The 12963-nt window shown below is 33.6% G+C and overlaps 2 protein-coding genes across 2 annotated transcripts; both read right to left on the minus strand.

Annotated features, from left to right (window-relative positions):
- Positions 1 to 440: 440 nt before the first annotated feature.
- LOC125210203 (myb-related protein 330-like) lies at positions 441 to 4731 on the minus strand. The gene is made up of 2 exons (XM_048109773.1): positions 4694 to 4731; positions 441 to 944 (listed from the first exon to the last, which is right to left on the minus strand). Exons 1-2 carry the CDS (start codon positions 4729 to 4731, stop codon positions 476 to 478), a joined length of 507 nt encoding a protein of 168 aa, XP_047965730.1. The 3' UTR covers positions 441 to 475.
- A 2675-nt stretch (positions 4732 to 7406) lies between these two features.
- On the minus strand, positions 7407 to 8204 carry LOC125211776 (abscisic acid receptor PYL2-like). The gene has a single exon (XM_048111694.1). It carries the CDS (start codon positions 8155 to 8157, stop codon positions 7585 to 7587), a length of 573 nt encoding a protein of 190 aa, XP_047967651.1. The 5' UTR covers positions 8158 to 8204; the 3' UTR covers positions 7407 to 7584.
- Positions 8205 to 12963: the final 4759 nt, after the last annotated feature.

Here is a 12963-nt window from a genome sequence, read left to right on the forward strand (position 1 = left end):
ATATTTAAAAAATTGAGTTCAATGAAAAAATAGAAAATATTGCAAATTCGTGTAATTACATGTAAATAACCTTAACATGTTTCTCTATTTAAGACCGGGTCTCCTAATAAGCCGAACTTAATTAAGGCCCTTAATATAAATTCGATCCACGAAGAGTTAATATTGTAGGTGTAGTAGTATTATTAAGAGTTCAACTAAAAATGTGTCTTCAACATATGACCATTTTACGATTTTGGTCCTAAACTTTATCTTTTGAATTTTTTGGTCCTCCATATTTCAAATCGGATCACAATTGGTCCTGGACTAACTATTCCGTTAGTTTTTAACGGTCAACGGGTTCATCCCGATTTTGACCAAATTAGACTGTTAATTATGATTTTTTACTACCTAATTATTTTCTTAATTATTTTAATACATATTCATTTAAAATGTGCAATAAATAATATGAAAAAATCATTATAAAAAATGATAAGTATCAATATAATCCGTTACAAGATTGGCAATTACCAAACTGCCCCTTCTGAAAACCCAGACTCCGACATGCGCACATGGAGGAGGGCGGCGCCACCACCACCTCCGCCGCAGGCCACAAGAAATTGTGAATCGATTCCGACTCGGCCGACGAAGACGAGTTGAAAGAAGCACTCTTCATATACTTAGCCTGCGAAGGCAGCCCAATCGACAGCTCCAAATCCACATCGCCGCCGCTTTCTTCCCGCTGCTGTGGCAGCGCTTGAGACTCCTCCGTCGTGGTGCTGTTGCAATTCGTGTCGTGCGCCGACGAAGAGTTATACTTTGACGACGGTGCCACCGGAGGAGCAGGAGGAGGAGCCGAATTTCTGAAATCCAATTGAGTTATCGCGGCGGCGGTGGCAGAATTGAGAGGGCGGTGCGTTTGTGGATTGAGAGGGCGGATTTTTATAATTATTTCTATTTCATTTGATTTTTTCATATTAAATAATTTATGATTTTATTTATAAAAAATAATTTTGCTTATTAAATAATAAAAAATTGCTTAAGTTGGTCAAAACTGTGACTAAAATCGTTGACCGTTAAATACTAACGAAATTGTTAACGGAGGACCAATTGTGATCCGATTTGAAATGTGCAGGAACAAAAAATTCAAATGGTAAAGTTTAGGACCAAAATCGTAAAATGACCATATATTCAGGACCAGTTTTGGCCTTTACTCTATTATTAATTGCCCGCGATCCATGTTATAAATATGACGTTTTAATTAAATATTGAATATTACTACTGCATAATATATTCATCTCAACTAAGTTGAGTTGTAAATACCTTTTGGGATGTCCCAATTAAGTTGAGTCATATTTCTTTTTTTGAGAAAAAAAAAATCATCCTATCACTCTTACTTTATTTTATCACCTACTTTACTCTCTCTTTAACTATCCTACTTTATTCTTCTTTCCTATTTTTCAATACAATTTTTTAATCTTTGTACCTAAAAGTTGACTCAACTTAATTAAGATGGAAGGAGTATTAGATAATGATTTTTCAAGTTTCTCAAGAGGATATGATCATCAACTGGGGATCACCTCTACTATTTCCCGTAAGCTAATTATCATCACACAACGTATCCATCCCATAAAAATATGAACATTTGAGATTGCATAGAAATTAATACACAATTTGTAAAAGAAGAATAAGAGAGATATAAATAAAAAGTATATATCCGTTAGTTTAGTTGTCACTTGATTTACTATATCTTTTCAATATATTGTTAGGATATACTTTCCTAACAATATATTGTTAGGATATTGATTTACTTTCCTATGATTTCATTGTATCCCCACTATTATATACTCCTCACTTTCTATCATATTAATTAATTAATGAAATAACATATTTTTCTTTACTTTCTATCGTTTATTTTCTTTCCGCAAACCTAGTCTCGACGAGGCTCGGTATCCTTGTGACTTTTTTCTATCTCTTGACTTGATAAGTGGTTAAACCTGTTGGAACATTTTAATATGGTCCAACATAATCGTCTAAATATTGTATAATATTTATGACTATTTATTGATTGACCCGATTACGTGATCTATTAAGGTTATACTTCATCCATTCCATGCTAACAGAGTCATTTTTTCTATTTTGGGAAGTTACAAGTTAATTGAGTCATTTTTATTTTTGGCACAAAATAATTCTCTCTTTTACTTTATTCTCTCTTACTTTATTAATCAATCATTTAACACAATATTCTTAATCTCCGTGCCGAAAAGAAATGTCTCTATTAATAAGGAACAGAGGAAGTATAACTTATAGGGTCAAACGATTATCTATAAAAGTATGAAGACTATTATGCAGATACTACTTTGTATAACTTTACTTTTGTTATAGATGAAACTAAAGTTATAATAAAATTAAGGACTTGTTCTTTAAATATATGGTTATGGTCCGTAAGTGCAACCTATAAATAAGTCAATATAATCTCATTCCTATTGATCAGACGTAAATACATAATACCGAATCTCTGTCAAAAGGGTTGACACTTGGAAGACTAAATTCTGTACTTCAGAATCGTCAAGAACATCAAGCACTATGAATCTTAATCCATGTACACTTCCGCTTTATGTTTAATCGTATTCGACATGTATGATTTATGTAAAGATTTGTGTGAATTATTAATTTGATTCCAACAAAACTCTTATTAGAGCATCCACAATGGGGCGGAGGATGCGACGGACGATGCATCCTCCACCCCTTAGTCCACCACTGCAGCACCACGGACTATGCACATTTTATCCTTTGCGCCCTATGCATCGTCCACGGACTATGACACAGAGGATGCATCCTTCGGCCTATCCTCCGCCCCTTAGTCCGCCATTGCAGGGGTGCGGACTATAGGGCGGAGGATGCATACATTTTAATTTTAATTTTTAATTTCTTTTGTATTTTCTTCTATATATATCACCAATTTTTTTACTTCATTTCACACCTTTCACTCCACTCTCTTCCTCATCTCAATTTCTCTCTAAATTCAATAATGAATTCCGACAATTTTTCATTTTCGCAAGCACAAAAAATAAATATTGACAATAGGATTTGTCTTTAATTTATAGTGTTTTTATATTTATTCTTGCTAATTGATATGTTTGCAAACATTAAAAGTAAATATTATAGTGTTTAAATATTCAAATAATAAATAAAATACTTAGGGCGGGGCTTAGGGCGGGGCTTAGGTCCGCCCCATTGCAGGTGGAAGGGGCGGAGGATAAAATGCTGATGTGGCAGCGCATAGAGCGGGGCTTATGGCGTCGCATCCTCCGCCCCATTGTGGATGCCCTTAGAGGTCCACTTTATAAGAGAGAAAGAAGTTATCAAAAATTGAAGAAGACATTTTTACGGGACATCCAAAAATGAAAAATATCCTTATTTTTATGAATCAAAGGGAGTATAAAGTAACGAAATAACACATTTTTGAGTAACAGAACGAACACGCCCTTAGAGTAACAATCTTCGAGCTAGGGCGCATTCCTCACTATCAGAAGAGAACTTATCCATTTCTTTGCAACAACTGCACCATACACGCCTGATATTGTCGCCTTTGACAATAAATTGTCTAGATTTATTTGATTTGTAAATTTTCTTATTGTACTACAAACTGATGTGGTATTGAATCCATTACACGTTCATAATGTAGAAGATTAATTTATGAGCACATATTATAATTACATACTGCTCTCTCCGTTCATCATTATAAGGTCACATTTGACCGGACATGAATTTTAAAAAATGTAATAGAAAATTAGTGAGGAAAAAGTTAGTGGAAGATAGATTCTACTTTTATATATTACTTTTATAATGAAATGTGAATATGATAAAATTAGTGGAATGTGGGGTCCATTACCAAAAATGGTATAAAAAGTAAATGAGACTTGTATTGGTGGATCGACGAAAATGACAAAATGAGACACTTATCGATGAACGGAGTCGGAGGGGGTATTATAAAAGGTATATCAACGATAAAATAATTTTATTAAAAATAAAAGTAATTCAAATTGAACTCTATATTCAATAAACAAAACCAAATAAAGAGTCCCCTTCTCTAAATCAAATTGAAAAACTGCACCTTCTCAAAAGTTCATTCACTAAATTCAAAATATCAAACCCTCTTCAATATTTTGTTAACTATTTACAATACCTCAAATCCCCCACAAGAAAAATACTAGTAGTAGTATGTAAATTTGAGTGGATTAGATTACAATTTCGTAAGTGTATGGACAAAATTTCAAATTGACAAATTAATTACTACTCCACGAAATAGTATATATCTACATCCGAAATTTTATTTGTCTTCTTCAGAGCATCCACAATGGTTAATAGGCCAGCCATTCTCTCCTCTGCCATGTCAGCAACACTAAAAAAACCACCTGCCACGTCAGATTTAGGCCAGCCGTAGGCCAGCCGCAATAAAAACAATTCAAAATATACTACATTTACGGAATTAAAATTACGATATACGGAATTAAATTTACGGCACATATACGGGAAAAATAATCCATTCCATTAAAAAAAAAAAGTACATGATTTTTTTTTAAAAAAAGGCTTCAACACCCGAGCCCCGCCACTCTCTACTCCTCATCGCCGTCGCCGTCGCCCTCCTACGTCGCCGCCGCCGCTACCGCCACCCGTGGTATACGAGCCCACGTCGGAACCCCCCAGCCGTTACCTCGCGATCTCTAAATCAGCACGCATGCTCTCGAGCATCTCGTAAAGAAACCTCTTCTCCGTGGGATCGGTGGCGTTCTTCCACTCTCGGAAGACCGCTGTAACATCTAGAGCCCGCGTTTGGTTACGTGAATGGATAGTGTACTCGAGTGGGGGAAGGCGGCTAGGAGGAAATATTGCGCAGGCCGATCGGGCCTCCACAATGGCGGCTAGCCGATCGGCTAGCGTTTCGGCCAGCTGACGAGCGATCTAGCGAGCCCACGCCTCGATCCGCTCGCCGATTTTGCGCTGGCCGATTGCAATGCTCTCAATATCGGTCCTACATGAAATTCGTTAAAGATCACATACAGAAGAAAATGTACATGTCCTGTTCCAATTATATAATGCCCAATTTCGCCAAACATCGTTAATCTAAATAAATAAATTTTAAGGGTAAGAAAATTATTTCTTTTTTAAAGTGAGATATGTAAATTATAAAGTCCTCAGGTACGAGATTGTATAATTTAATAAGTAATCAATGATTTCGGGAATTGATTTTTTAGAGTTAAAGAAATGTTAAATATCGAGAAATTATTAATTTATTAGGAGTAATGAAAGGAGTGTTTTCGATTCGTGTGTATATTAATGTGGGTCGCTAAAAGGATGAGCCAAACATTCAGTGCCTGTAACGGCCCAAATTAGTTGTCCCAATAAAATTAAAATGGGCCTTACGGTATATTGGGCCTATTTAAGCGTTGTTAGAGATAGTTAAATGCCTTGTAATTTTAAATTGCAATGGGCTTTCTCACATACAGATTTATCTACTCCCAATTTCCATTTTAATTATTCTTTCTTCACTAAAATATGACTAAAATAAAAAAAATAATTCAATACTGTTGTTGGTATTAATATACTTCGTCCGTCCCATAAAAATAGACAGTTGTACCATTTTAGTAGGTCCTATAAAAATAGTCTATTTCTACTTTTAGTATAAAAAAATATTTCCAATAGAAATAAAAAAATATTCTTAACTAACAATACTTCAATCATTTTTTTCTTTTTATTTAACTCATACTTGTAAATAAAAATTCAAATCATCTCAAAATATATGTTTTCATGGGACAGGAATACCAGCCCACATAAGGGCACATGTAATGAACACCATAATATGGACCAAAAAACATAGATATATTTAGTTTTGAGAGAGAGATAATCACATGTCTCCAATGGCAGAAAAAAAATTCACAAGTTTCTCAAGATACAAAAGCTGTCCATCCCATTGAATTATGGGGTTGACATATTTTTGCAGCCGCAACCATAATAACTTTAATGCAAGTTGCTCACCTACTTTATATCCATACTTACAAACTCCATCTTCTCTCTTCCTTTCTCTCTCATCTCTCATTACACACACTCAATGTAATTCATGGTCACACTTTATCTTTGAAAGGTAATGAATTCATGGATGTAATGCTGATTAAGGAAATTAAAACACACACACACACTTACTCATACATATAGGAGATTTAATATATTGTACATATATCTATGCTACATTTATATATGTCATAAATGTAAAGATAAGGATGTGTATCTTTTTCTTTAAATTCATGGGTTTCTCGTATCGATAGCTAGATAAGAAAATAAAGCCAATGCAGGCTGCATTATTTTGTTAGATATATGTCAATCTAATTAATGCTTATGACAAGTACAATTGTCAATGGATATTGTTTTGAGGTAGCAATTAAATAGTGCCCAAAAATGAGCCATCAATTCAAGATTCACACTCCCGCCTACTCATGATTTAAGAAAATTTATTTTTGCACAAAACCCCCCTAATAAATTATGAATTAGATATTAATGACAGCTTTTTATAATGTGCATTTTGAGACGGATATTCCTATGCCATGTTGTGTGTCCAACCAATTACAATTGCAGTTAGAAAAAAATAATAAAAGAGAAGTGATTTCTATAATTATAATTGGTTAGACACACCATGTAACAATATATTATGTTTAGACCATTGAATTTTTACTCCTCAAGTAAATAAAATTTAGTCGCCTGGACATATTTTTATTGAATATTTATCTCTGTGGGGGATAATACAGGATAGAATCTTGAAGATGAAAAGTCTAGATTGACATATATATTGGGAAAAAAATGAAAATACCAAAATGACATATACTTTGAATAGGAAAGGTACAGGTCATCAAAGAAAAACTTATAAATTAAAAAGAAAAATAGAAATTAGGGTACATCTTATCCTGTTCAAAGTACTACTATATGTCATCAAAGAATAAATTAAAAATAAAAATACCCAAACGAAAAATAAACAGTAATGGTCAAGATTTGTAATACAATCGATGAGATGAGAGATCAAACCTTTATTCATTGAAAATTAAATGAAACTTCCAACCCCACAAAATCAAAGAAATGTTTAAAAGTGTGAACACACCACACACGCACACACGCACTCTATAAGTAGAATGTGTGTAGACTACATTACTTTTTTTCACAATTTCCCATCTAATAATTCAAGAAACCAATTAACACTATCCAATTGCAGCTTAACTACATCAAATTTAATTCCGTAAAATCAAAGTGAATATATAAGAATAAGTCCAATGAAGAGATAATGTGGACACAGCATAAATAACGCACCAAACAATTCGACTGCTAAAACTATTCAAATAATTATGCACAAATATAGAAAATGAAATTCCTCCCAACTTGCATGAACAAAAAAAAACCGTTTCGTGTTTCAATTCTAGCCACTAATTAATCAAATATCCCCAAAATAATCAAACATTACATATGATTAATTAATTATATCTTAATTATTTAAAAACAAATACATATCTAACCACCACCACCGCCGCCGCCTCCGCCATTATTCCCTACCTCAAAATCAATTCAATCGGCGCCGCCGCCATGCATCGATGCGATCGCCACCACTCCGAGCTTCTGGAGATTGAGTTTGACGACGGTGTCGGTGAACATCTTCGTGTCCTCGCCGGTGTTCCCCTCGGGAATGTCGACGATGTACGATTCGATGACGATCGTGTAGGTTTTGCCGGCGGCGATGGTGAATTCGTTGACGGAGGTGACGGATCGGTAGTTGTTGAGGCGGTGCTCGCCGCCGACGACGCGGAAGCTGATGATGTGGCGGGAGTCGTCGAGGATCTCGAGGCGCTCGGTGGAGGTGGAGGCGGGGAGGCCGGAGACGACGGTGACCTCGCGGATGCTGCCGACGCCGCCGTCGCCGGTGAGGCGGCAGCTCTTGATGAAGTGCTTGTAGCGCTGGGGATTGTCGAATCGGCGCACCAGGGGCCAGACCGCGTCGGCCGGCGCGTCGATCCGCTGCGTGATGAGAGAGGTGCATGTGTTGGGCAATGCGTCGAACGTGTGGTAGGTGCGGATCACGTGCTCCAGCTGGGCGAATTCCTCCGCGGTTAGGCCCTGCGGAATCCCGCCCTTGTCGTCCATTGAAGAAATTAGAGAGAGAAAATGAGGGAATTAAAGGGTTTCACTGATTTCAGAGAAAGGGGGTTTTAATTTGTGTGTTAGTGTGGTATATATATGACTATGAGGAGGTTTTGAGGTGTGATGAGCTGGAAATTATTTTTAATTTGTTCAAATTAGGGATTTATCCTCCAATTTGGGATTTTTAAAAAAAATCAATTCTTAATGCAAATGGTTTGAATTAATTGTGTATAAAATCAAAAAGTTTGCAAATATTATATTTTGAGTTAATCGTCTATAAAATCAAGTATTTTGCAAATATTATGTTTTGAGTGATTTGTTTATAAAATCATATTTGCAAATATTATGTTTTGAGTTAAAAGTCTATAAATTCTAATTTGTTCCATCTTTTTTTAAAATTTAAATACCACCGCATGCCTGATATTTTGGTGTTATCAATGTATAAGGACGTAAATTAATATTAATGTGACAATATATAGATGGCTGAGAACAACGTAATTTCAAGCTTAAGAAATTGAAAATGGAGTTATATATAGCACAAATTTGATCTAATGGGACAACGGAGAATTTAGAAAATTTATGATTTTTTATTTAAATTTTGAAAAATGCAATATATAAATCAAAATTCGATCAATTTTCAATTTTATAGGTAATTAACCCCTGGGTTTTGACATTGAATGAACATAAAGTACTAGTAGAGAGATGGGGTGGAATTTATTGGGATTATTTAGGGTTTTGATTGTTTAGGTTAAACAGAATTGGATGGACATATTTGCCCCTGGTGTTTGTGACATAATAAAAATAATTTATCAGTTGTCATTTTTCCAAGAAAGGGAATATTTATATATTAAATTGAGAAAATACAATGGGTGCATCTGGTTTGAAATGACTATAACTGGAAATCAATTAATAATATATATTTGCACATACCTGCATACATTATGTATGTCCATTCATATAATTAAGTAATGTTTTATGTGTAGTGGTAGAACTCAAGAAAAATGCATGAGATTTTATTTTATGGCGGTCATCTTAGTTTTTGCAAAAAAGACAAGCTAAACTTAACTTTAGGGCAATGTCTTTCCATTTTTAGCAAAAATAGAAACTGAACAAAATAGGTTAGATTAGATAAATATATTAGGGAAAGCTATATATATATTGAGAAACAGCTGTGGGATTCATTATTTTATTTATATTAGGGTCCAGGGACTAATGACTATATATTTTTAAATATTATTTAGACACTTTTTTCTAGAATTATTGTTGTTTCATTCTTTCAATGAAAGCAATTTCTCTCATTTGCGCAAAACAATGGACCAATTAAGAAAAAAGTAGAGTTTCGATCATTGTAGACGAATAATCGATTAAAGCAATGGACGATTCATGATTGGTTTTAGCACTATGAATAGAAGAAATGAAATTAAATGAAAAGAAATTGGGCGACATTCGTATATCTATGCCCACTATTTTTAATTAATCGATTTTGTTATCTCCCAATATTGTCTCTTTTCTATGGCTTAAGGGAAGAAGGGAAAAAGGGAGAATTCTATAGAGGGTCATGTATCCATTATTATTAATAATTAAGCATATGTCAATGTCTCAAATAAGTGGCAATTAGAGAATCTCTCGTGGTTGTCTCTCTTTTTTTAAACATATACCAATTTCTTAGTTACCAATTCGATATTGTATCTGTGAGTACGAGATATGTTGGGCTCAAAATTATTTTTAAGATTCAAATCGAAGAGGAGCAAACCATATTTAACAGTGTAGAGTGAACAAGAGTTGCAAACATATACTCCCTTCGTTCTATTTTAGGAGTCTCAGTTGAGTTCGGCACAAGTTTTAAGAAATGTAAAGGAAAATTGGTGAAAAAAGATAGTTATATTAGTTTTATAATAAAATGTTAGTGGAAATAAATAGTGGAATGTGGGTCCTACTTTTTTATATTAGTTTTAGTGGAAAAAAATAGTGGAATGTGGGGCCTAATACCAGTTATGGAATATTATAATCGGGACTCCTAAAGTGGGACACCAAAAAATAGTAAACCGGGACTCCTAAAATGGGACGGAGGGAGTATATATATATGAGCTACTCCAGCTCTATTAGTATGAGGCGTTTTCGGGTGAGCAAAACCGTAAGAGCTTTGCCCAAAGCGAGACTATATCATACTAATATGGAGTTCGGATGTGCACCGCTGAACCCTAACACAAATATTCTCCATTCGAGTTAAAAATTAATGTAAGCAATTCATGTTGTTGCCATCAACAGCCTCATCAAAGTTAGTTCGACAATTTACAATGTAATAAAATATTTAATGTCATCAAATATTTCGTAGAGATGGGGCGTTTTCCAATTAAGGAAAATAAGAAAATGGTGAAGATGATGCAAAGAGAATTGAAAATAAAAATAAAAATGAAAGAAAGACGAAAGAGGAAAGGGTGTAGTCGCCGTCGTTGAAAAGTGTTGGCAATAGATTCGTAAATCATGTGATGAAAGTTAACAAACTGATCGCGTGATCTATCACTCCACTTTGCAGTATTCCCCACACACACATATATGAGCATGGCCCCACTTTAATTAACCCTTCTCTCTTTCTATATAATATGTATTCAAAAAATAATTAAAGATGTATTTTTTTCGTGGCTCAAGTATAGTCTCAACTATTGAAAATATTGATATGTACTAGGATGCATAACTGTTTCTACTTTCTACTATATATCGTACACTTAAATTGACATATGTTCGATTTTGTGATGTTCCAATTAAATTAAAATATTCATAAAAAAGAAAATGTGATTTTATTTCTTTATTTTTTTAATTAACACTGAATAAGTGAATAACATTACATCAAATTATGTGTAGAACAAGATATTTAGCTGTGATGGGAAGTATATAAGAAAACTTATGGACTTACAGTCGATATTCTCTTATTCAACCTTCTCGCAGAAATAAATAAATACTCCCTCTATCCGCAAATAGGAGTTTCGTTTTTCCATTTTAGTCCGTCCGCAAATAGGAGTCCCGATTCACTTTTACCATAAATGGTAATAGGGTCTCATATTCCACCAACTTATTCCACTCAAATTTTATTTAAAACTAATATATACAAGTGAGACTCATATTCCACTAACTTTTTCTCACTCACTTTTTTTTAATCTTTAAACTCGTGCCACTAAGGAATTTAAACTCGTGCCGCTAAGGAATGAGATTCCTAATACTTTGACAACCTAAATTAAAAATGGACTATCTAGTAAATTAAATCGGTTGCAATGTTAATGCAATCTCTCTAGTTACCTACCATGTATCAAAATTAAGATCATCCAAAACTCACATGTAAAGACCGATATTAAGCTATATATTGATGATAATCATAATTCAACAAATACAGATTTCATGGTTCACGTATTTTGGTACAATTAATCTAGTTAGCACCTTAATTATTTGCGATGAATTTGTAAGCTATGTTTGAATAGTGATCATGTGTCCTTGAATTTAGCAGAATATATACAATCGTTATTATAAGTAGTCAATTACCCATGTGAGATGCCATTGAACTAATTTCATGACAGTAGGGAGATTGAAATTTGACCTACAAATTGTGGAACATTAATTTGGCTTGTTATATTTTATTAATTCCTCTTGAGCCAAGCTAAGGGTTGTTGTGCTAGACAAGAATATTACTAATATTTTAAGTATTGAAGACAATTATCATGGAGGAATTAAAAATTTAAAGGACAAACTTTGGAATTAGGGTTGATGGAATCATTAATTATTAATAAGTATAATTCTATCATCTAGTTTGACCATACAGCTAGTGTCTACACATTTACACCTAAAGATTTGTTATTGCAAAAGGAGACAGTAAAACTATTACTACTTGTGATTTAATTAAATAATAAAACTACTTCCAGAATCTTCTTGTCAATATGTAGCACCTATTATTAAATGTATAGTGTGGATGAGTATAAGTAAGTGAATAAAATACAGACTGGTAAATAAATTATTCAACAAATTAAGGTCGACTTACTCCCGAAGTAATGAATGAATTATTTGTTTTTAAGGGATTCTTGCACTTACAAAATACATGTCTTCATGTGGTTAAAAGAGGTTAATTCTCATGACTAGGTGTCCAATTTATTCAATTTGTCACGATCGAAAATTTCTTTTTAATTTGGATTTTAGTAATTATCTACTTTTGAATCTTTCTGCGCAATGTGTAATGATACTCTTCAGTATTTATATATGTGACGTGTGCATATTACTTTGTTGGAAAATGAAAAACTTTTGTAATGAATTTGTCACAAATACAGATGTATACTTACATGCATAATATCGTTTTTTTAGATAGATATTAGTTTGGCTTAATGCTATATACCCTCGTTCCACTGTCAATAACTTTAGTCAGTAAATAAGATAGTACGTTATAGGGATATTGACGCCTAATATTATTGATGCCTAATATTATGTAACTTTTAAAAAGTTAGATTTTTTCCACGAACTTTGAAATTAGTAAACAAATCACGAATTTTACCCTGAGTTTGTTATTTTCCACCAATAAAAAAATTCCGGCAAATAATATCATTATTTTTGTAATTTCTTGACAACAACTTCGAGAGTTTCAAGATTTTCAATTTTTGAGAATAGTTTTTCTTGAAGCACACCCTCCAAGTTTGTTCTTCAATCTATTAATATAGCCAAAAAAAATTCATTGGTGGGAAATAATAAACTTGGGATAAAGTTCAGGATATTATTTGCCAATTTCAAAGTTCGTGGGAAAAACTCAACTTTTTGAAAGTTACTCCCTCCGTT

This window comes from Salvia hispanica, chromosome 3 (assembly GCF_023119035.1).
Source record: "Salvia hispanica cultivar TCC Black 2014 chromosome 3, UniMelb_Shisp_WGS_1.0, whole genome shotgun sequence".
Classification (NCBI taxonomy): Eukaryota; Viridiplantae; Streptophyta; class Magnoliopsida; order Lamiales; family Lamiaceae; genus Salvia; species Salvia hispanica.

Coding starts and splice junctions, on each gene's coding strand:
- LOC125211776 (XM_048111694.1), bottom strand. CDS start 8,157: ATGGACGACAAGGGCGGGATTCCGCAGGGCCTAACCGCGGAGGAATTC.
- LOC125210203 (XM_048109773.1), bottom strand. CDS start 4,731: ATGCTCGAGAGCATGCGTGCTGATTTAGAGATCGCGAG. Junction 945..4,693: donor GCTGATTTAGAGATCGCGAG/GTAACGGCTGGG, acceptor TAATATGAAAAA/ATCAAATGAAATAGAAATAA.